The sequence below is a fragment of the Phycodurus eques genome, chromosome 10 (assembly GCF_024500275.1).
Source record: "Phycodurus eques isolate BA_2022a chromosome 10, UOR_Pequ_1.1, whole genome shotgun sequence".
In the NCBI taxonomy this organism is placed as follows: Eukaryota; Metazoa; Chordata; class Actinopteri; order Syngnathiformes; family Syngnathidae; genus Phycodurus; species Phycodurus eques.
Window position 1 is genome coordinate 14,632,259 of NC_084534.1, and position 23,758 is coordinate 14,656,016.

At 42.1% G+C, this 23,758-nt stretch overlaps 3 protein-coding genes across 8 annotated transcripts in view; 1 reads left to right on the forward strand and 2 right to left on the reverse strand.

Annotated features, from left to right (window-relative positions):
* Positions 1-4: 4 nt before the first annotated feature.
* On the forward strand, positions 5-5,326 carry ctsz (cathepsin Z). The gene is made up of 6 exons (XM_061688920.1): positions 5-675; positions 2,029-2,192; positions 2,770-2,949; positions 3,027-3,177; positions 4,605-4,767; positions 4,850-5,326. Exons 1-6 carry the CDS (start codon positions 560-562, stop codon positions 4,970-4,972), a joined length of 897 nt encoding a protein of 298 aa, XP_061544904.1. The 5' UTR covers positions 5-559; the 3' UTR covers positions 4,973-5,326.
* On the reverse strand, positions 3,194-17,427 carry nelfcd (negative elongation factor complex member C/D). Of its 3 annotated transcripts, none has more exons than XM_061688869.1 (16): positions 17,234-17,427; positions 15,901-16,278; positions 14,640-14,752; positions 14,416-14,525; positions 14,219-14,328; positions 12,414-12,521; positions 12,172-12,324; positions 11,401-11,531; positions 11,039-11,204; positions 10,052-10,186; positions 9,817-9,956; positions 9,518-9,632; positions 9,342-9,437; positions 9,082-9,222; positions 5,724-5,853; positions 3,194-5,626 (listed from the first exon to the last, which is right to left on the reverse strand). In XM_061688869.1, the coding sequence occupies exons 3-16, from the start codon at positions 14,669-14,671 to the stop codon at positions 5,592-5,594; spliced, it is 1,602 nt and encodes a 533-aa protein (XP_061544853.1). In that variant the 5' UTR covers positions 14,672-14,752; positions 15,901-16,278; positions 17,234-17,427; the 3' UTR covers positions 3,194-5,591. The 3 variants fall into 3 exon arrangements, with proteins under 3 accessions (XP_061544853.1, XP_061544851.1, XP_061544850.1); XM_061688867.1 differs by having other exon boundaries at positions 15,901-16,326; XM_061688866.1 differs by lacking the exon at positions 15,901-16,278.
* Positions 17,428-19,469: 2,042 nt separating this feature from the next.
* The window catches only part of kdm5ba (lysine demethylase 5Ba), a 33,921-nt gene continuing 29,632 nt past the window's right edge, over positions 19,470-23,758 (reverse strand). For 2 of the 4 annotated variants that reach the window (XM_061688828.1, XM_061688829.1), the window contains exons 21-28: positions 23,140-23,278; positions 22,881-23,060; positions 22,491-22,649; positions 21,771-22,190; positions 21,625-21,700; positions 21,352-21,539; positions 20,590-20,865; positions 19,470-20,497 (exon numbers count right to left, since the gene is read on the reverse strand). In XM_061688828.1, coding sequence (XP_061544812.1) covers positions 20,360-20,497; positions 20,590-20,865; positions 21,352-21,539; positions 21,625-21,700; positions 21,771-22,190; positions 22,491-22,649; positions 22,881-23,060; positions 23,140-23,278 — 1,576 coding nt within the window. In that variant the 3' untranslated portion in view covers positions 19,470-20,359. Of the gene's footprint in view, positions 20,498-20,589; positions 20,866-21,351; positions 21,552-21,624; positions 21,701-21,770; positions 22,191-22,490; positions 22,650-22,880; positions 23,061-23,139; positions 23,279-23,758 lie in introns of all 4 variants that reach the window. The other 2 variants (XM_061688826.1, XM_061688827.1) reach the window with 1 other exon arrangement.

Sequence of the window (23,758 nt, forward strand, 5' to 3'; positions counted from 1 at the left end):
AATGAGTGCTCAATTCACTTTTGTTGTTGTTGTTAAAGACACCAAAATATGAAGGAATCTGATTATAATATATCCCAGTGATGATTGAGGGAATCAACCAGGTGACTGTTGGCTCACAGGGAGTGATGGCAGTACACAAAATTTAAAAAGGGGTTTGATGCGCTTTTGTTAAACTAACTTCAAACTGTTGAGTGACTTCGGGAGGTGGGGGAAATGTGACAATTGTGGGTTTCTTCTTTAACTAAAATTACAGGTACATTTTCGAGTCAGTACTTTTTTTTTTTTACTTGAAGGCTTTTTTTAGTGACCATCTAGCTAAGTCAGTATATTAGTTGTACTTGAGTACAGAGTCTGTGTGTGTGTTCTTTGGCCCCCTCTGAAGAACCCCTGCGTGTTGGGAGTAGTGGATGTTCTCCAGGCCACTAGGTGGCGCTGTAGAAATCGCCATGTCCCTATTTGAGCGGTCAAGAAGTCCCGACGATGCAGCGAGTAAATTTTTGTGTCAGGTGATGTCGACGTAAACCGGCAAATAAAGTTACATGTGAAGCCAGTTGCACAAATGGCGTCAGTTGTTTTATTTTCCGTGCTGTTGTATGCTGTTTCCGACGGACTGTCTTTCAACAACAACGAGCCCTGTTATGTCCCCGCGCCGAGGAACGACATCTTCGGTTTGAGGTAAACTGGTGTTTATTTTGAATATTTACGCTACCTAGTTATCGGCATGTCTAACAGCCTGCACTCGGAAGTCACGAGTTTTACTCGAATGACTGCAGCACACAATCTACATCAAATGCTTATACAGTGTATCACATATATATTATGATTAACTTGGTTTATTTATTATGGTCATACAAAAGTTGTTTTAACGTCAATAAGTAAATATCTCCCAAGATTCGACATTAGGTCATGTGTTTCATAATTCTGAACAACTGCTTGTAAAAGGAACTACTACTAAAGTGTACTTTTTTTTCATGTACAGTACTGGAGCACAGAGGATGTTTGTGAATTTCTTTATTTATTTTTTTAATAGCACAGTACTGACAACCATTTTCCTATCGAGTCTGCTGAGGGCTATATTTAATACAAAATAAAATTACTGAATAAAAAAAAATACTACAAAAGAGGAGTAGATATTGAAGTTTTTTGTTTGTTTGTTAAATTTGTTCGTCCACTCTTCCCTTTATTCCACCCTGTCTCCATAAATTTCTTGTGCGGTTCCCAAATTGACGGAGGTGACGGTTGTTTTCCATTCTTAATCCTGTAATGTCGCCGAGTCTACATATTGATTTTGTTTCAAGAAACCACGATAGGCGGCACGGTGACGGCTGGTTGGCACATCTGCCTCACCGTTCTGAGGACCGGGTTCAAATCCGGCCTCGTCTGTGTGGAGTTTGCGTGGGTTTCCTCCGGGTACTCCGGTTTTCTCCCACACCCCAAAATAATGCGTAGTAGGTTACTTGACGACTCTAAATTGGCCGTAGGTGTGAATGTGAGTGCGAATGGTTGTTTGTTTGTATGTGCCCTGCGATTGGCTGTTCAGGGTGTACCCCGACTCTCGCCCGAAGGTATCTGGGATAGGCTCCAGCATGTCCGCGACCCTAGTGAGGACGGGGATGGATGGAAACCACGACAAATGCCTTGTATATTGCGACTACTCTTGAGGAGTGAGGGGTAGCCATTTTCAGGGGTTTATTTTACTAAACCTATTTTATCAATATGGTACCTGAAATGGACAAATGCAATGTGATTAAAACGTTTAGAACCAACAAATCTGATTAACTGGAGATCATAAATTGCTTTTGTCATATTTTTTTGAGACTTTGTGAACATACTGTATCTTATGAGCAGTTGGGGGTTAAATGTTTATGCTCTTTTTATTGTCACGGTTACGCTGAATTCTTTTCAGTTTTTAGAACTGCACGACAGGTCGAATGAAATGCGCTCACAGACCTGATATGGCCCTCGTACTGTAGGTTTCCTACCCCAACTTTTAGCTGGTGTGTTGTGTGTGTGTGTGTGTCTTTCCAGGACCTCGCCTCGTCCTCACGAATATCTTAACATTTCTGATCTGCCCAAGTCGTGGGACTGGAGGAACGTTGGCGGTATCAACTATGTCAGCACCACCCGCAATCAGCACATTCCCCAGTACTGTGGCTCATGTTGGGCTCACGGCAGCACCAGCGCAATAGCAGGTTCGACATAATGTCCTCTCTCCTTGTACTTCTTTAGGTGTTTGTGTTACAGACATATTTTAATTACTGCATCTTTCTAATGCTATCCACCAAAATAAACAGTGGATTGTCTCACTAGACAAGATAGTGTTTCTAGCGTTTTCCGTTCTTTAGTAATCAGCAATAGAACAGGGGTTAGTTTCGCCAGTTTCTGACCAAAAACTGAAGAAAATTAGCTTTTTGTGGGAATTGTCTCAAGCAGAACAGTGACTTTGATGCTATTTTTTTATTTTTGTGACACCTTAAACAAATAAAGATATTAAATGTGCTTTTTTTAGAAATAAAAACTGCCTCATTTTTAATGAACACTTGAGCCTACTGCGCTACTGTATTTTAATGTTGGTGATTCTGGTGCTAGTTGGAAGCGCTAAGTACTTTTGGCGGTGATACTTGATGTAAAAAGTTTGAGAACCACTGATATAGAGTAAATTGAATTACAAGCTTGGTCACGAGATGACTTACTTTTGAGTCATTCTTTTTGTGACATTTTTGTTTAGTGGTGTAATATAAAATACTATAATTGTTATTTGATGTCCAGATCGCATCAATATTAAGCGGCAAGGGGCGTGGCCATCCGCCTACCTCTCCGTGCAGCATGTGGTCGACTGCGGAGGAGCCGGGACTTGCCACGGCGGGGATCACGGTGGAGTGTGGGAGTACGCCAACACCCACGGCATCCCGGACGAGACGTGCAATAACTACCAGGCCAAAGACCAAAGTGGGGGTCCTTCAGAGCGACAACGACCGAGTGCTCCCGGCACACCTGCCTCATATTGTGCCATCTTTCCTCTGTAGCATGTAAACCATTCAACGAGTGCGGCACCTGCACCACATTTGGCGTATGCAATGTCGTGAACAACTATACCTTGTGGAAGGTGGGCGATTACGGCATGGTCAGCGGGAGGGAGAAGATGATGGCAGAGATCTACGCGAGAGGACCCATCAGGTTTTTTCAAAAATACAAAAGCTCAGAACCACTTGATGCATGGAACAATTGGTTGTATACAGTCATGCTAAAAAATATTGGCACCCTGTATTGTCATATATTTTTCAAAATAAAATCCCCACTATTCGGGCACCCCTCCTGGAAGCCGTCACCTTATCATGGTGGAGGGGTGTGTGTGTCCCAATAATCCTAGGAGCTAAGTTGTCTGGGGCTTCACGCCCATGGTAGAGTCACCCACGGCAACCGGGTACTAAGTGATGGACCAGACAAAGCACGGACTAAAAGACCCCTATTATGAAAACTATTAATGGATCTAGGTTTCCCTTGCCCGGACGCGGGTCACCGGGGCCCCCCTCTGGGCCTGGAGGTGGGGCTCGAAGGTGAGCGCCTGGTGGCCGGGCCTGCACCCGTGGGGCCCGGCCGGGCACAGCCGAAAGGGTAATGTGGGTCCCCAAACAGTAGTTCAAAACATCGTTCCCTACATGCACTGCTTTCAGTAACAAGGCTGTGAGCAGAGAGGAGCGAGAATTGACCGTTTCCAACTTAGTGATTTGGTCATGATGTTTTACATCTTTTCTGACCCTTTGAGTGACCATTCTTCAAAAAGCGACTAGGGATACCTTAAGAAAAGCTTTAGGGTGAAAAAAAGCTAAAAAAAAAAAGACTAAATATGGAAATTGGAGGCGGCATGGTGGTCAACTGGTTAGAGCGTCAGCCTCACAGTTCTGAGGACCCGGGTTCAATCCCCGGTCCTGCATGTGTGGAGTTTGCATGTTCTCCCCGTGCCTGCGTGGGTTTTCTCCGGGCACTCCGGTTTCCTCCCACATCCCAAAAACATGGATTAATTGGAGACTCTAAATTGCCCGTAGGCATGACTGTGAGTGCGAATGGTTGTTTGTTTCTATGTGCCCTGCGATTGGCTGGCAACCAGTTCAGGGTGTACCCCGCCTCCTGCCCGATGACAGCTGGGATAGGCTCCAGCGCGCCCGCGACCCTAGTGAGGAGAAGCGGCTCAGAAAATGGATGGATGGATGGAAATTGGATTTGTACAATAGTCACAGCGCAGGTTCTGCTGCAATGTTGGTGTACTGTAATATACAGTGAACCAACTGTAATATTAAAAGTGACCAGCAGTGGGACCAATCACGTCAATATATATCACAGATTTAAAAAGAACAAAAGAAAATTGCAGTCATTTTTTCCGCCTAATATCATGTAGCCCTACTCGAAATTATACCCAAAAAAAATATTTCCTCTCTGTGTATGTTGAATTTATGAATTTCACTTTTTTAATTGAGCTACTGTACTGAAATATTTTTTTCTACAATATTCCAATGGCTTGAAACACACCTGTATGAGCATGTCCTCATGCCAGAGCAGCATCATTGTATTATTTGCAAGTAATCTGTGATAATTGTGGCTTTTAGCTGTGGGATCATGGCGACAGCCAAACTGGACACTTACAACGGTGGCCTCTTCTCTGAGTACGTTGAGAACCCCATTGTGAACCACATTGTGTCAGTGGCGGGATGGGGAGTTGAGAACGGCTTGGAGCACTGGATTGTAAGGAACTCCTGGGGAGAGCCATGGGTAAGCGCTTGTCCGAACAAGTACAATGTAATATTATTTGAGCATGTGATGGTTTGGTGTTGAAAAATGTTGTCGTTGTCAGGGTGAGAACGGCTGGCTAAGGATCGTCACCAGCGCTTACAAGGGAGGAAGTGGCAGTTCCTACAACCTCGCACTGGAGACAGACTGTGCCTATGGAGACCCTATAGTCCCTAAAGACTACTGAGTCTAGACATATCAGGACTCTGTGGATACATTTTAATCATAACTGAAAAGGGAATGTTTAATTATTTTTCTGTGTAAAATGTATTTTAAATTTGAGTGCCAAATGAATGGCACAGTTTGATTTTCAGAGACTGTTGAACAGTCTTAAATGGTAAAATGTTAAATTATCAGGATGAGATGTGACAAAGCAAAATTCCCACACTTAATAGAAAATACTGGCTGACTTATAAAAATCAAAATGCTGCTTTGCGTCTTAAAATAAAAAAAACATTTAGAAATGCATGCTGAACCACTGTCACGTTCTGCTGCTTTGTGAGTCCTACACAGCTGATTAAAGTGTGCCTTACACTACAAACCTTGTGATTCAAGTCTTTTCTCACAATATGAAGATGCTGACATCAGTCTTCAAAGTGATGCTATGTGACCTTCTCACTTACTCACTGTGATGAGAGAGAAAGCTATACTGTAGAAAATGAAATTTACAAGAATCCACATCTCTTGCAGCCATATCATCTGATCAGATCAAGAAGTTGACCTCAATGGCCAGAAAAGTCCTAAGTTGCATCATCAGACTGGTCCAAGAGGTGTTCTTCATCAGATCTTTATGGTGCAGAATGTCCTCAATTAATCATGATGAAATTTGACTTGCAATGAGCTGGAACGTAAATACAGAGCTAGTTAATTTTCAAAATCAAGATGATGAAAAGTATTTCGGTCTACACTAACAGTTGAGCACCAGAAGAAAAACATACCAATGAACTCCGCGACGGGGTCATGTTCTCCTTCTGTGCGGATTGTTCCTGCGATGCTGTCATTCTCCAGGATGGGTAAGAAGAGCTGAACGAAGTCGGACGTGTACGGAGGTGCAATCACATCCAGGACCTTCATGAGAACAGGCACAATCGGGTCAGCTTTATTCACATACTGTATACAGTGGAACCTCAATATAATGGACTAATAGGGGCAGGGGCGTCTGATATAGCAGACTGTCCGTTACATGAAAGTACTTTTTTTGGGGGGTGGGGGGGCATATTACTGTACAGTACAAAATTATTGTTTTGTAGTTTTTTTCCCCCACGGCCTAAACGCCCAGTACAGTCCAACGTTATTGTAAATAAATGTAAAACAAGCTTGAAAATGTTTGAAAGTTTCAAATTTTATCCAAACTTAAAACGACACTGTGCTTGGTCATGGTACCATTGTTGACATACAGTACTCATCATAGGCGAGTCGCTTTCATGAGCCGCGAGGAATTAGTGTAGTTCCTAGTTCCAAATCTGTTGCCAAAGGTGAACGGCTTGACGAAAAAAAGTTAACTACCAAAAATAGCATGTTCCAGACTCCAGAGACTTGTTTTGTATTCCTCAGAGTTAACACCACAGCCATGCTGCTCTCTCTCTTTGAAGCGTTCTATAGATAGACAATAGATACAGTCCCCTCCAAAAGTATTGTAACGGCAATGTAAATTCCTTTGTTGTATACTGAAGACAGTTGGGTTTCAGATTAAAGGATGAATATGAGACAGACATTCAAAATTCCAGCTTTTATTTCATGGTATTTACATCTAGATGTGTTAAACAACTTGGTACAGAGCACCTTTTGTTTGAACCCACCCCCTTTTCAAGTGAGCAAAAGTATTGGAACATATGACTGATGTGTGTTTCTAGTTGCTCAGGTGTTCCCTTTTCGATTGATTGCTTAATCATTAGATAGTGCTTGTTTTTGGCTTTGGGTTTCACCTGTGAAAACTGCATTTGCTGTCAAGCAAATATGAGGACCAAAAAACTGTCTATGGGAGAAAAGCAAACCCTTTTGAAGCTGAGAGAAGAGGGAAAAGCGATCAAAGCGATTGTACCAACATTGGGCATAGCAATACAACATTTTGGAATGTCCTGAAAAAGAAATAAACCACTGGTGTACTACGCAACAGACATCGAACAGGTCGAGCAAGGGTATCAACAGCAGTTGATGACAGAAACATTGTAAGAGCTGTGAAGAAACACTAACTGCCAACCTCCACAGGGAAGATGTGAAGGTATCACAAACCACTGTTCAAAGAAGACTTCGATAGAAGAAATATAGAGGCCATACCACAAGATGCAAACCACTCATCGGCAAAAAGAATTGGAAGGCCAGATTGGATTTTCCAAAGCAGTACAGAGATGAGACCAAAGTTTTGGAACAAAGTTTTATGGACTGATGAGACCAAGATTAACCTCTACCAAAGTGATTGAAAGTTCAAAGTATGGAGAAAGAAAGGATCTGCTTGTGATCCAAAACACATAAGCTCATCTGTGAAGCATAGTGGAGGTAATGTCATGGCTTGGGCTTGCATGGCTGCTTCAGGAACAAATTCTGAAGTCTACAAAACCATTTTGACTGACAATTTACAGAAAGAAACGCATCCAAACTAATTGGAAGAAGCTTCATCATGCAACAAGACAATGACCCAAAACACACTGCCAACACAACAAAGGACTTCACCAGGTGGGAAAAGATGAAGGTCTTAGACTGTCCAAGTCAATCACCGGACCTTAACCCAATAGAGCATGCATTTTACCTCCTGAAGAGGAGACTGACGGGAGAAACCCCCAGAAACAAACAAGAACTGAAAGAAGCTGCAGTAAAGGCCTGGAAAAGCATTTCAAATGAAGAATGCAACAGTCTGGTGAAGTCAATGGGTCGCAGGCTTGATGCAGTTATTGCAAGTAAGGTATATGCCATCAAATATTAAATGTTCTTCAGTTTCAGTTAATTTAATATTCTGTTCCAATATTTATGCTCACTTGAAAAGTGGGTGGCTTCAAACAAAAAGGTGCTCTGTCCTGAGTTGTTTAACACATCTAGATGTAAATAGCATGAAATAAAAGCGGGAATTCTGAATTTTTGTCTCATATTCATCTTTTGATCCAAAACCCAAATGTCTTCAGTATACAACAAAAACAAAGGACTTGACCTTGCTGCTGCAATACTCTTGGAGGGGACTGTATAACCATCACCACACGGCCACCATGTCAATGCCCCACATTTAACATGGCCGCCACTTAGGCAGGCGAGGCACGCCTTTTGGAATTGGATCTGTATTTTTTTTTTTAAATATCTGTGACCCGGAAATACATCAGTCCCATTCTCAGCCTGAATTTTTCCACAGCGCCAGTAAACACCGGCTGCCAATTCTGGAACTAATGGAATTTGTCAACTGCAGTGTAAGTGACAAACGGAAACCGTTTTCGGACACACCTGACATTGCGTTTTATCCAATATTCGTTATCTCGGGGCCTGTTTTAGGGATGTTCCACTGTATTTTCATATGCCACCAAACCAAGGCCCAATTCCAGCTTTCACAGCACTTTAAAGCTGTGGAGAATCACATTATACAATTGAGTACGCTGACGTGCAATAACCCTAATATTCATACATTTGTGCTCAAATTAATCAGAATCAGAATCATCTTTATTTGCCAAGTATGTCCAAAACACACAAGGAATTTGTCTCCGGTAGTTGGAGCCGCTCTAGTACAACAGACAGTCAATTTACAGAACACTTTGGGGACATAAAGACATTGACAAAAAACAATTGTGCAAAAAGATGCAGAGTCCTCTAGCACTTAGAGCAGTTCGAACGACTAATATTGCAATAGTCCGGTGCAATGACCATTGTGCAAAGGGCGCGGAGACTTCAAGGAGTGTATGCGGTTTAAAGTGACGAGTAGTGCGATCATCTGGGACAATGTTGGTTGTGCAAATGTTACAGATACTCCTCAATCAGTGTGCAAATGGAGCAGATGCTACTCTGGCATGAGTGGCCAGTATATGCAAATAGTGCAGCATGGCGAGACAACTACAGTGAGTGCACGAGTAATACATAATTGGCCCCACAGAAATGTGACAACGAACTCAAGTCAAAAAATTTGGGTTTGGGTTTAATTTACACCCGTATAGCAAATTACTGTAGATTCATTTTACATTTACCCCTATGACATGTGTGAGGAAGCTGCAGTATCCAGAGAAAACCACACAAGCACGGAGAACATGCATGGCTGGACCCACTTTCAAGCCACGAACCTCAGAAGTGTGAGGCAAACGTACTTGTCTTTGTTCGAGTCTTTACCTCTGTGACAAAATAGCGAATGAGGGAGATGTCAGTGTTGAGCTTCTCCAGACACTTGCGAATGTAGCCAACCACAGGCAGGACGTAACCACGACTCAGCAGATGCACCATCCGGTCCAGGAGGGTCTTCTTGAGCTCCAACTGGGAGGAAAGAAAAAGGTGTCCGTGGTTAAAACTTGTCATAACTTTGGAAACTTGAAGGGGCAACCAACAGACACAGACACAGACACACACAGACAGACACACACACACACACACACCTGCTCCATGACGTCGAGCTGCGAGTGTTCCGTCTCAAAGAGCTTGATGAGTAATTGGAGGACCTGAGGATGCAGCAGCTGGTGACACGTGCAGATCTGTCGGGGAAAGAAACACAACATTTAGTTGCCATTGTAGAAAAAGAGCTCAACTCGTACGTGACTGACTATCTCGGTACCTCATCCAGCAGAGCCAAGTGGACCGGAGTGTGATCGGTCTGTAGCTGAAAGTAGCGCGGCTCGGACACGGTCCAGTCAACCCACTTCAAAACTCCCATGGCCACCACTGGGAACCTAAGCGCACATTTACACAAGGACACTCGAATCCATCAACTGATTGTGTTCAACTGATTGTTCATTAGTCCCATCTGGAAGCAATTGAGGTTAAATGGAGTGCACTGCTCGGCTTCTGCCAGCAGCTGTCGGGCTAAAATGTGTTTTGACTGTATTAGGCTTAATTTAGCATGCTTCCACTCACCGTATGCACTGGTACAGAGTGCCAAGCTCAGCCACCAACTCTGTGGCGCCTTTGTTCTCGTTGCAGCAAAGGTTGTGCACCGTCTCGATGGCCTTGGAGGATGATTTTAGTTCATCCTTATTTATGTTGACTCGCTTGTTCTATGATCAGAACAGAAAGATCAGCTCAGCCCTTCGTGACTGCAACCCTAGCTGTTTGTCTGTGGGTTTTTAGCACAAACTTGATAGGGTTAAACCTTTTTCCATGTCTCAACCACGCTGGCAGCGTAGGCCAGGATGTGGATGTATTTGTGCTTGTGGTCTTGGTTAATCTTAGAGCCGGGCTTGAACAGCGACTGCATGAAGAGGTCCAGAAAAGCAGGCACTCTGATCTGAGGAAGGACAAATATAAATATGGATGAGCACTTCCTATCGATAGCCTCATTTACACCACGCCAGGGGTCTGCAACACACAGTTCCAGAGACCCATGTGGCTTTTTCATCCTTCTGCTCGGCCTCTCTTTGACTTTGGAAATAAATGAGTATTTCATTTAAATTCAAACAGGCGGAACGTTGGCCGACTGGTTAGAGCGTCAGCCTCACAGTTCTGAGGACCCGGGTTCAATCCCCGGCCCCGCCTGTGTGGAATTTGCATGTTCTCCCCGTGTCTGCATGGGTTTTCTCCGGGCACTCCGGTTTCCTCCCACATCCCAAAAACATGCATTAATTGGAGACTCTAAATTGCCCGTAGGCATGACTGTGACTGCGAATGGTTGTTTGTTTCTATGTGCCCTGTGATTGGCTGGCAACCAGTTCAGGGTGTACCCCGCCTCCTGCCCGATGACAGCTGGGATAGGCTCCAGCACGCCCGCGACCCTAGTGAGGAAAAGCGGCTCAGAAAATGGATGGATTTAAATTTAAACAAACCATGGATAAATCCAAGACACGTTGAAATTTTTTTTTTTACTGTTACATGAACAATATCAAAATTAAAAAAACATCGTCACGCCTCACAGATGACTGCTTACAATCGTGTGTGTGAAAATGAAGGTGACGTCTACAGCCTTTATTTTCTGACGCAGTACAGTAGCAAAAATCACATTAACCAGGAAAAACAAATATTTTAATTGACTATTATTGTGCAAATATATATTTGACACTGTTAAGAGAAATAGTTATTTTTAATTCAAGTGCGGGGGGGGTGGGGGGGGGGTAACGAATATGAGGGGCGGGGGTTTCCTCACCAGCTCCACAGGAGGCGGGTCCATGCTGCTGAACATCTTAAACAGCACTGTGATATCGGCCGGATTCAGGGCTCCCTTGGACAACATGGCACCCAGCGCCTGGCAGGCACGGGGGTAGGCTGCCGCTGTACCCAGCGCCAGCGTTATCTGACTGGCATCGTGGCCCCTGGCACGGCAAAACCATAGAATGAGCACTGCTTCATTAGGAACATGTATGCAATCAATGGGATCAAACAGGAAGAGCTGTATCTAAGATAATATTCATGGAACGTTTTCAAGGACAACTGTCAGGCTAGAATTGAACACTTAGCACCTTACGGGTGTGGAGAGTCAGAGAGTTTATTTAATTTTTTTCCCAGTACCTCTTGTGTGCCGACTTCTGCACTTCCTGACCAATCCGGCGCACAGCGGAGCCACCCAGCTCCTCCTGGGCCAGGATTGACATCATAGCCTGAGCGAAGAGGTAAGTGTGCTCACCGTGACACACCATTTTCTAAGTAGAGAGATGTGACCAAAAATAAGGGAGGTGTGGTGGGAGTACGAGGACTGAATTGGAAAAGGAAGAACTTAAACTACAAAACATTGGGCGTTTTGTAAACATGATCCCAAATAAATATTCAAACCCACGTAGAATTTAACTGAACAAAAAGGTCTAACGAGGAGATTGGTGAAACTATATGGTTTAAGAAGTGCTCAAACCAAGCACCATAATCTCTCAGTATAAATGATTGAGCATCACTTAACAAATAGCAAGAAATCTAAAGCAGAATTAACAAACTGACCTTTCAAGCCCAAATGTGCACAAAACAAAAGGAAAAAAAAAAGCACTGGACTAAAAAACTGCAGCACTATGAGAAAATATATCAATAAAGCTAATCAGTGGGGAAAAGCGTCAAATCGCTTTGAAGAGTAAATGTTGGCGTATATGGAGAATGGAAAAGGTCATGTGGTCAGACGAGAGCAGAATCCCTCTGGAATGTGTTGGGGAAAGTCCAAAACTCCCATCGTCAATACAGGACAATAATACATGTGACTGTGGATGGTAATAAATATAATGACCTTGCACAAGCTTATTGATGCCACACTAAACGTTTAAAAACCTTGGACTATGGATTTCTCAAAATGGGCCTCACAGCAAATTCTGGCAGGTTCTTCTCCAAGTTCTCCTCTCCTCCATCCAGCAGCGTGGCTAAAGATGTCCTCAACACTCGAGAGAAAACCTCCAGCTGCTGGCATGCTGTCGACACACTGGTGATCTCCCCCTGGTAACCTGCATCTGAAATCAGCTACAAAACACCTTTGTTTTACAGCTGGGAAAATAAATGAATAAATAATAAAAACAGGCATTGAAAAAAAAAAAATTCTGCGAGCATACCTTCACAGTGAAGTTGAGCATCAAACAGTCGGGATGAGCCTCGGCCAGCTTGTAGAAGAGGTCTCGCCAAGTTGTGTGAGCGATCATCTGCTCCAGCCAAGCAGGAGTCTGGAAACACATTCTCAATCAAAACACACACTCTTCAATCTGACTCAACACGTGACACAAGAAATATATATTACATATTATTGGATCAATAACAGTAAAGACATCGCCCACTGAATTTCCTTTTGAGATCTATTATTTTAACTGACTGTTTCAATTATTGGAAGTTATTATCCATCAAAAGGTCATAATTGTTTCGGAGGGGAAAAAAAACAAAAAAAAGTAATATTTTTCAAACTTTTAATGCAAAATGTGTTTAGCGTTAGGTGTCGGAAATGAAGTTTCATGATTTGCAACGTTTTCTGAAGATGCTAATTACATTTTTGTATATATATATATATATATATATATATATATATATACACACACACACACAGTATTTATTTATCTCCTATTGCTTAATGTGCCCTTTCCATGAAAACTAACAAATGTCTTCAGAGTTCCTTTGTTTGCTTCTTTAACAAACGGTCCTTCCTCTCTGACACCCAAGCTGTCTTTACCGTTAATGGCACTGAAGAGAGAATCACTGTTGTTGCTATACACCAGAGGGATCTGTGAGCTGAAGTGCCAGGATGAGGCAGCCATTTTGCATTCACACAATAGTAGACAGCAAAATAAATGGTGTTATTTGAGATATGAATATGTCTGAATTTGTAAAAGTGTCAGAACCATTGCATGTCTTTACCGTTATTACGACTGTAATAAAGACGAGACTGTAATGGGTTAAATGAGTAGTTAAGAATGCATGCACTTCTATCTGCAGTTTGAAGGGCAACATGTAAATTGTGCAACTCACATGAGTTTTATGTCTTTACCGTTCTGCAAGAAGTGCATTTCAGTGGGCCACCACCATTTGCTTTTTCAATCAGGATTGCTTTTTACAATTTTAGTTCGCTAAGCACTTTTTGATTTCATGACATCATTCAGTGTTTTTTCTCCTGGTGAGCTCAGAGTTTTGTGCCTCGACACTGTGATTAAATGGATGGATGAAATTTCCCTGCAGCAGATTATTTTCATCGATAATACAACATTAATAATAATGTGGTTTAAATTCACATTTTAAGGATTTTAATTGAATTAGCAATCACTAACCAATTCTTTATTTGAAAATGTAAAAAAGTTTAAGTGTATGTTTTTAACCAATCTTTCTTATTATGTTATATACAATAAATGAACTAATTTAATGACAAATGAATTTAAAAAGATAAAATAAATTTTATGTAACCAACAAAAAGCACAAGGAGTACATAACACAGGAAGGCCTGAGTCAAGATTTGAACCCAGGACATCTTGACTGTGAGGTAGACCATAATGCTAACCACTTGTACACTATGCTGCCCTACGTCACACTCTACATTGCAAAATTAATAAACAAATTTATGGTGGTCTCATCACAAAAACAATAGCATTCAGACAGGGATGTTTTCACTTCAACCCAACTGTATTATTGTCACCTTCTTAAACTAATGGCCGCAGTAATTCGTTTGACTTTTTTTGCCGATATCATCTCATGATGCATGCAGCCTTCTGTTAAAATCACCTACATTCTTAGTTGAACAAATCATGCAATTCCACCCCTGCAATAAAATTTGCAATAATATAGTCAGTACTTGACAAATTTTTCTTGCGTTTTCCGAATAAAGAAGACTTTCTGCCATTATTTTAGGAACTTTACTGTATGATTATCATATTAATCACACCTCTCCCTCTACGGTGAAAATGGAATCTGCTTTCTGGGGGTCGAAGTGTTTTATCAGCAGACTCTTCAGGTGATTTTCAACTCGCTCTTGTACTTGTGCTGGTTCGACACCTGTAAAGTACATGACAATTCCAGCTCATGAAAAGGCCCACTGCATGCACAGCGCCGAGGAGCAAAGACAGGGTGGGAGCTACTAACCCATCTGGATGAGCCACTCAGCCAGCAAATTAACAGTCTGAGCTACGGCAGAGTAGTTTTCCGACAGAAGCTGGATGACGTGTTCTGGAGAACCACCCGCCTGGAAATACCTGGAACATAAATAAGAGTTCAGCTTTATCGTCCCTGTCCTATCATTGTAAAAAAAGCTGCCATGGCTTGCATGACAGCTGGCTGAAACTGGCGGAAAACAGACGGGTGTGTACATTTTGAGGGTGTTAAAGATGGCAGGCTCCATGATGTAATCCCTGCTGGAAAATTTCTTCAGACAATCCTCTTGGATTTTCCCCAAATTTTCAATGTCAACATATGCATCCTCCTGCAAGAAAAAGGCAAGACTGTCTTTATGGTTTATGTTTCTGCAAAGTGCAACTGCGATAATGTGGTTGCACAAGTTTGCACACCCGCTTGTGACTGGGGATGTGGCTGTGCTCAGAATAAACCAATTACAGTCAAACTCATTAAATGGAGTCATCAGTTCAGCTGTTCCAGTATGTTTTTTTTTTCTTTTCCCCCAAGGTACTTTTATTGTCAATTCATCAATATGCGTAACACATACAGAGGTACTCATTGGCCCGCGTTGCTACAAAAGACTACAAATAATAACATCAATATAAAAGGTAAATAAACTACAGTATATACACAGACATGCAAACACCAAAGGCATGAAAAAGTGAGCAAAAAAAAAACATTGCCTTCATGGTAACGATGACCTTCTCAACATGGCCGCCACGTAGGCAAGACAATCAGCTGGGCTGGCTTACCTAGTGTTAATACCTATGCCCAGAAAGCCCAATGGAATATGTTGTGAGAGTTAAATTGGATTGACGCAAACAGTGGCCAATGCGGAAGTCGAAGTCGTAGTCTCACGCACGAAATAGCTGATAAATAACCAATAATTGATGAATAAAAGTAGCGAGCGACATTTATATCATTGTTACGGAATAAAAGCACAGTGTTTTTTTCTGGTCTCGTCAACTCCTGTGACTTGTCCAAACAAAGCAGGTCCCGAACGCACAGTCGGAACCTAACCATAACCCTAATATTCAGAAATTACATCTGTGTGGATGGTGGATGTGTGGAATGGATCTAGCTGCCAGCATTCCATGGACAAAACAGTCCATGACGTCAGTGACGGCGACCCCCTAACCCCAACCCCCCCAAGAAAAACTCATCAGATCGATATGAGTTACGTAAATGGCATATTTTGAGTTCAAAACGGCGAATTCTGTCGAAACGCGACTGATTTGCATGTATGTATACAGTATAAAAAGTATTAATTGAAAGTGTAAATATTAAAGGTCAGGTGACATGTGCAATATAGTCAAGGTCAGAGAACCAATGCAAATAAGACATTTATAAATTAGATGATAAAACCCCAATGCTGCTAAAGTGGTTAGTGCGACCCTGAGTCTGGTGTGAATGTGTACGCGTGTATTGTGTGTGTGTGTGTGTGTGTGCATCTACATGTTTGCGGGGCGTCAGAGTTCAGAAGTCAGGTAGGCAGACGACAGAAGAGGTAGAGGGGGCAGAGCAGGCAGCGAGTTCAGCTTCCTGACAGCCTGATGAATAAAAGAGTCTTTGAGTCAGCTAGTCCTGGCCCGCAGACTCCGCAGTCTCCTCCCTGATGGCAGCAGACTGAAGAGGCTGTGTGACGGATGGGTGGCATCCCCCGCTATGCGGAGGGCTTTGCGGGTGCTGTAAATGTCCCGCAGGGAGGGAAGAGAGGTTCCGATGATCTTCTCAGCTGCCCTCACTATGCGATGGGGAGTCTTGCGGCATGATGCGGTGCAGGCTCCGTACCACACAGTGATGCAGTTGGTCAAGATGCTCTCTATGGGCCCTCTGTAGAACGAGCACATGATGGGGGTTAGGGGTCTGGCTCTTCTCTGCCTGCACAGGAAGTAGAGACGCTGGTGAGCTTTCTTGGCCAGTAATGAGGTGTTGCTGGTTCAGAAGAGGTCCGCTGCGATTTGTTTTGACATTTCAAATGTCAGAACTTATAGAACAAGCTATGGTCCGCAGAGCGCTTCCACAGCGTCAGAGAGTTACACTGTTCAAATGTATCCATTCGAGAAGCGTTCAAAAGAATTTCCAAGGAATTCAATATACCATGGCATGGAACACAGTGAAGACAGCCATTATCAAGTCGAAAAAAATACAGAACAACAGTGACATGATCAAGACCTGGACGCCCCTCCAAGATTGATGAAAAAATGAGAAGAAAACTGAAGGAGCCGCAGAAATTTCTAGCAATTACTGATTGAGACAACAAACAATCTCCAGTCTTCTTCATATGTCTCGGCACATCCATCCCAAATGGATGTGGGTAAAATGTGTTATGGTCTGATAAAACCAATTGTAAACCTTTTTGGTGATTCTTTTAATTTTGATTCTGAATCTCAACACAAAGACATCCATAGTTTTAAGAGGGGGTGCAAACTTGTGCAACCAGATTATAATTTTTTTTTTTACCACTCCCACGAAGAGTTGTACAGGTTTTAGGTTTTATTAATGGCGTGACAAGGTTTTGAAATGACTTTTGTCAGCTCGAGTCTGTAAATATAGCTGATTGATTGAATGTATGTAAATACATCAATCTATTAGCACGTAGCAGCCAATTAACTTACATGTGGATTCCTTAAAAATAAAAATAAAAAGGCAGAAACTAACCGGACCTAAACAATGATATTGTCCGACTGTTGTATGAAGAGAGTGTTCAATCCCAAGAGCATTGCTCCCATTCAACTGTCATGCTAACATGCTAACAATAAGTGGCCAAACAGCAACAAGTTCTTACCGTGTTAGCGTCCGGGCCTTCCCAGTCCCCCGCGCCGCTATAATATTCCTCGTCCATGTCGACGGGAACGGGATAGAATTCAACTAGCTATAGTAAACCGTTGTTTGTATCCTCCCCGACGACCCGAAACACGAAGACGTTTGAAGAAGCTAGCCAGGTGGATAAATGGAGGAAAATGGCGCGGCGGTTAACCCTAATACACATTGGGCCCCACTACTATTCCCCGAGTCAATCCTGTCAGGCACAATCTAGCTCACTGGGGTTTTGTTAAAGCGAAATGCGCACATCAAATTGCATGGGCGTCATTTATATTTACTTTCTTTCCTATGGGTCACCCCTTGGGATATGATATCCAAGTTTCGAGGGAATTCTGCATATAACACTGTTTAGAAGGTCATAGAAAAGTTTTTTATGTTACCAAAAAAAAAAAAAAAAAGAAAATACATATAATGATAATGTCGTCTCAATTTCCTCACAAATCTATTTACTCCGAGTGGAATCTGGACCTGCATATCCTATTATTCTGTTGTAAGAATAGCAAAGGGTGGACACAGGTTAATTGCATTTCTGCCATAGAGTGGAAGAGAATTTAAAGTCCCTGTAAAGCGACGTCTTCTAAATCTGATACACCAGTGTTAACAACCCTGTCAAATTTGAATGATGAAAAAAATTGTCAATTACATAAAATGACTTAAAAATCGTGAAAAATCAAGCCATCCTCATCGCTCTCAAATACTGTGGGTGCATCAACTGAATTTGCTGAAACCACGTCCGTGCAACACTGTCGATCAAATACTACTACTACAAGCTGAAAAATGAATGCTACTTCGTGTAGCACATTTTTTTTATGCCTACACATAACTATGTGTTTGAACCACAAAAAAATATATCTACTTAAAGCCTCCGGGGGCTGGAATATATTACATCGAGTCGTGGTGGGGCAATTGCGCCAGATAATCATTGATGTGGGGTGGGGGGGTCTCATGCTTGGAGTGCGTCACATAGTGCCATTTTAGCTACGCCCAAAATATCAGGAAAAATTAAACGGTGAAAAACAGTTTAACCCTGTATTGCCACAACTTAGTAGTACGAGATAGTTTTCAGTCTTTGCACGTTTTCAGCAATTATCTTCAATTATAATGCATTTTTACGCAAATCTCTGAACTCACTTTATTGGGTCTTATTCTGACTGTCATTACATGCTTCTTTTATAGAATAAAATAAAATAATTTTCAGACCAATTAAGTGAAATTGGATAATTTCCCATGTCACACCTGATATGATTCTCTTGCGTACAGTGGTTGGGAACCACAGCCATAGAACACGCAAACAAAAACAAGAAAACACAGTAAAGCAACAATAGAACAAAATAAGAACAAAAAGTAACTAAAATAGACAATTAACAAAATCAGGTTGTTCAGTATAAAGTAATGTAATGTTCACACTAGTGTCGTGTCAGCATCTAACTGGCAGCATTATGGACAAAGTTTTTTTATATCAGCGTTATATCTGACAAAAGGTGTTGAATTCCTTAGATAACTACTGGAAAGGGTGAAACAAAAAAGGAATAAAGAAATGTTTAAGATATATAGGGTCATCTGTGTGAATACATTTATAGGAGTGAGTAGATCCTGTTTATAAAATGTGATACAATGATGATACGTTAAAAATAGAATAAAAATCCTTGCAGTCAATGCAGACTACGATCAAATATTTTTTTAAAAACACACGCAGTGTGTGAATTGCTCAATACGATGTCAAATGAACACCCTACACAAACTCATGACATCCACACAGGCCTACACTCTTACAGTTTTTAAAGTGGGATAATGTATACAATGATTTCAATGAATCAGTGTTACACAGACCAAAATGAGCAGGAGGCACGTAAAGTTTCATCTATTTGCATATGCTTTACAGTACATTGACTCATTGGAACAAAGTACTTAAAACCACACTCCAAATGTATTTCTGTAAATCAGATCAACACAATATTGTATTCTGTTGTTTACTCGTGAGGGGCCCCCACACTTTAGGTAATCTGATTTATCTTCTTTAAGCAGTGAAGATTGGGAGTGTAAACCCTGCAGGAGTTTTTTTTTTAAACCTGGAAGGTGTGTTTAAAAAGAGCACAGCCATGTTGGAATGCTTTTTAAAGTATTCATGGCATGTTAATTTAACAGAGCCATTCACAGGAAATTAAAGATATAGGTGAGAAGGTCAACACATCCAGACATTTGGGAACAAACGTCTTTAATTTTAAATTGCAAACTGCAACATATGAATTATATTATTTAGCCAAAGGAGCAGAAAAAGGTCATACCCGTGGCAAATAAATCACACAATCTGTGTTAAATCTAAATCCAACACAATATGTTCAACTTAAATCTTGCAGGGAAACTACACCCTAAAAGAAAATGTACATTCCTTGGATGTCGGACAAGTCATTCTTACTTTGTGAACATCATCAAGTCTTACGGAACGTTGACAAATACTCATTTTACCCAGTCACCCTAAAAAGGAAAACGACTACATTTAGTCTGACAACTGTAAAGGGACGACGGCGACTATTCCACCCCCCGCCCCACCTCCATACACAAACTCAAGATTCAGATATCCCATCATATCTCCTCGACCTCTTAATTCATCTTATGTGTTCTAAATATTTTACCTGAACTGGTTTGCAACATCAGATTCAAGGTGTATTAGCAGGGTTTCACTTCAACAAGGCATTCTATTGGGATTTCTTAGCTCAGTTGAAACTGAACCGGAATTATTGAGTTCGGTTATTGCTTTGATGAATATTTACTCTAGAGATGAAATTCCACATTGTTCAAATGCATGCGGGAAAAAAGGGCTAGATCTGGTTTCAATTGACTTTTGGTTGAAAAGTCCCTGCACTGTTCATTCTGAAAACTTTTGGAAATGATTAGCTGATTGGCTGTAGTAGCAGCCACATGACAGAAACAGTGACGCAAATCTGTTGTAACGTAGGAGACGAGTGATTAGCACCGTGTTCACGAAGGGCAAACCACAAGGTAAAGGGCACAGAGTTCAGGGGTGCACTTCCAAGTGCTGCGTGCTGTAAATCAACTGCTGATCCTTCAACAAGTCACTTTTTGGTCTTCAGTCCCCTCTGTCAAAGTCTGGCTGTGTGCAGCTTATGCAAATATAGTCTTCCATCTCTGCACGCTCAGCAGACAGTCCCACACAGACCTGGTGGAACCACTGATTGCAGCTTCCATCACATTGGACCCAGTTTAACTGAAAAAGAAAACAAACAGGATATTTATAGTGAAAAATAGTCTACAAGTCAAGGGCTGTCAGTTTGTGTGGTAGTTAATTATCAAACACACCTCGTCTCCTTCTGGCTCTCTGCACCACGGCGCAGCGCACAACGAGTAGTCCTCATCCGAATCGGATGCAGACACAGATGCAGCAGGTTCCGATGCTGCATGTGTGGGGGAGCAACTCCCCCTGCTTTCTTCCCTCCGGTCACGTCTCCTCTTAGACTTCTTTTTGCAACCTTTCTTGGCCTTCCCTGAGTGCTGAGAGTCAGAGCTTTCCTTGCGTCGCTTGGTCCTTTTGCTCTGAATGCTCAGTGCCTCTTTATTGTGACATGAGCCTCCACTCTGTGTAGACACGCACATTTCTGTTGTTACCATATGTCTACTGAAGGAGATGCAGCATATATGGAGGTACGTAGAGGCAGAGAAGAAAAATGGTGACGTGTTAAATACTTATTTCAGCCGCTGTACGTTTTGCGTACCGGGAACCATTTCATTAGACAAAATGGCCGGTTGAACATTTTGGTGTTCAATTATACGTTTAATTCTCTTTGGTTTTATGTCAGTTTTAAAGTAAACTTCAATTTGGTGTTACAAACTGCTTGTAGCAAGCACGCTTTGCTTCTTATTCAGAGAACTGTGCCACCGAAAGAGTGAGAACGGGTGCTAAGGAATACTTTAAAAAGTGTGTTTTAATAAGTTTAAACATGTGTTTAAAGCATGTGGGAGGGGTAAAAATGCATCCTACATTTTCACTTATTGCGGGTGAGTCTGGAACACATCACCTGCAATAAACAAGGGTTCACTGTATAGTCCAGAATTATTCAATACCTTTTTGTGCTGTTTTGTGCTCTCCATCTGTAGCTCGTCATCTTCTGTGCTTTTCCTACAAGAGGATCTCTGAGTGGGCAGAGGAGCCAGTTTGTACAGCAAGTATGTGTAAAGCTGCTCGGTTTCTGGAAGTGTGACCTGCAGTAGGAACCCCTCCACCATCAGCTCCTCCAGCTCAGGGCAAAGTCCTGTTAAAGGCACTTTTAGAAAGGTTGGCTTCATAATTTGAAAGGGGAAAAAAATGAAATACACACTACATTTGATTAAACTAACCCTGGACTGGAACACACTGGTGTTCTGTATAAAAAGACCAGCCATTCTTTTGCGATATTCTGTATCTGTTTTTCCCCTGAAACATAAACACATAAAATGTTACAAACAATAACACCACATGCCCGGATGCTAATCTGTCCACTGACCATTTTTGATACTTCCTCCAGAAGTCCACCTGTGCAGGCCTGCTGAACTCTGTGCTGCCATTGCACCGTGCGCTCGATGAGGAAGCGCAGTGCGTCACCCTCAGGAAGTCTGACCCGAATCCTTTGCAGTGATGCCAGCAGAGGCAAGACCTTGTCCAGGGGTGGCTTCCTTGAACGCTGGCAAAAGGGGCAAAGCCAGACTTGACCATATTTGAGGTCTGCGTTTGCTGCAATGCACCCACTGTGGAAAAGCTCACGACAGAGCTCACACTGCACCATGGCCCCCGAGGGCGGCTTTTGGCAAACACACACACTAGCGGCACAACAGTTTTGAGTAGGAAGAAGCTTGGACTCGTTTGAAGCCCTGAGAGCCAACAAGGTCTCCATCTCCTTGTCGCGGACGTCATCGAGGGTGGTCATCTGTGACGAGAGAAGATTTTGTTGTTCATGATGCTTACAGATCCAAATGTGATAGGGCTTCTTCACAAGCAAGTGTAATTAAAATGTCTAATTATTTAACACACTAATATTTGGTTAACACAATGTGCATCTGTATGTACACATTCTCTGGGCTCAATCTTATTGTAATCCCCCCAAAAATGATATTGCCTTTGAAAAATGTCTGCATTAAAATTAAGGAAATTATATTGTTTTAATGAAGTTAAACTGACAGTAGGAAAAAAACTGTTTTCCTGTATATACATAAGAGGCGACACTTACAGCAGAGGCAGAGTTTTTGCTTTCCGAAAGTGCCTTTTCCACGTCGTGGAGTGAGTCCAGGTTTACGGGTGATCTCTTACTCATCTGTGTTCCCTCTTTTGTTTTTTTATATCTTGACCTATGAAGCCCAGCTCCTTCGTCACATCTTGGGCACAGTACCTGAAAATGCAAAACAATATTGTGTAGTGCGCTAGCAGGAAGGTTGTTAAAATATAGTTACATCAACTCTTTGACCAGAAATGCCCTATATTAATTTGAGATTCAACATAGAAGATACCATTTTGGTAAATTGTGAGATATCAAGTCTTAATGTCGAGCAGCATATTCAGTGTGGTGTATCGAGCAAAAGAACAACTGTAATCCAAAAAAACATTAAAATGCTTGACATACCTCCAAAAGAGAAAAGGGTGAATTTTTGAGTAGGAATGTTTTTGCAGCGCTTTCCTTCCAGATCTGCACGTCACTGACCAGTGCCTCCAGTCGACTGAGAGGGTCGAGCCTCACGGGGATACCCTCTGCTCTGAGTACTAGCTCAGAAAGGCTTTCCAGCACTGGAATACGGCCCCCCAGCTATAAGCGTGCAAAGGCAACACTTGTAGGACCAGCCAGGCTTTTCTCAAGCAGAATTTTCAGCAAGTGGAAAGTTTACCTGGAGGGCTTCAGCTTCATGAAGCCACTTCTTGGCCTTGACCACAGCATCCTTCAGCTGCAGACAGTTCGGCAGATAAGCAGGGACGTTTTCCATTTCTTGTAACGCAGCATCAAGTGTTTCTATACTTTGATATGGACTTTGAGAAGACACACACAAATTTATTCTATTAATTTATTAAATAATAATAGTTCATATAGATAACTAAACATTTTCCTGCCACCTTTTTTCTCTCAACTTAAAGGTCAGACGACAAAGATGTCAAAAATGTTCTTAGTAAATCTAGAACCCCTTTACAAACCACATCTGGCATTTCGAAGTGATTTTATAGCAGGTATACAGCAGTTAAATGGATAAATATGATTCAGAATGCCCCTTCTGCATCCAGCGCCTTCCAGTCTTCAGCTCTATCCGGCGCTGTGACGTCACATGAGCCAAACAGCCTGTTAATTCGGCATTGTGTGCTATTGTTCCATGCCGTTGTTCCGTCCTTGTATATTTGTTGTTGTATGATTTAGCGATGTCACGATGATTTATTGTGCGGCATTTGGTTATACAAATTTTTTGGCTTTCCAAGTGGAAAAGGAATACGCAACCAGTATATAGGGAATGCCTATCA

Bases quoted from the DNA above. Each gene is read 5' to 3' on its own strand.
- ctsz (XM_061688920.1), top strand. From the start codon at position 560: ATGGCGTCAGTTGTTTTATTTTCCGTGCTGTTGTATGCTGTTTCCGAC. The intron at 2,950-3,026 runs GTGGGGGTCCTT...TTTCCTCTGTAG, and splicing joins CTACCAGGCCAAAGACCAAA to CATGTAAACCATTCAACGAG. The intron at 3,178-4,604 runs GTTTTTTCAAAA...TGTGGCTTTTAG, and splicing joins TACGCGAGAGGACCCATCAG to CTGTGGGATCATGGCGACAG.
- nelfcd (XM_061688866.1), bottom strand. From the start codon at position 17,290: ATGGACGAGGAATATTATAGCGGCGCGGGGGACTGGGAAGGCCCGGAC. The intron at 9,633-9,816 runs GTGAGTGGAAGC...ATGTGCGCTTAG, and splicing joins ACTCTGTACCAGTGCATACG to GTTCCCAGTGGTGGCCATGG. The intron at 9,223-9,341 runs GTGTGTGTGTGT...CTTTCCTCCCAG, and splicing joins AGCTCGACGTCATGGAGCAG to TTGGAGCTCAAGAAGACCCT.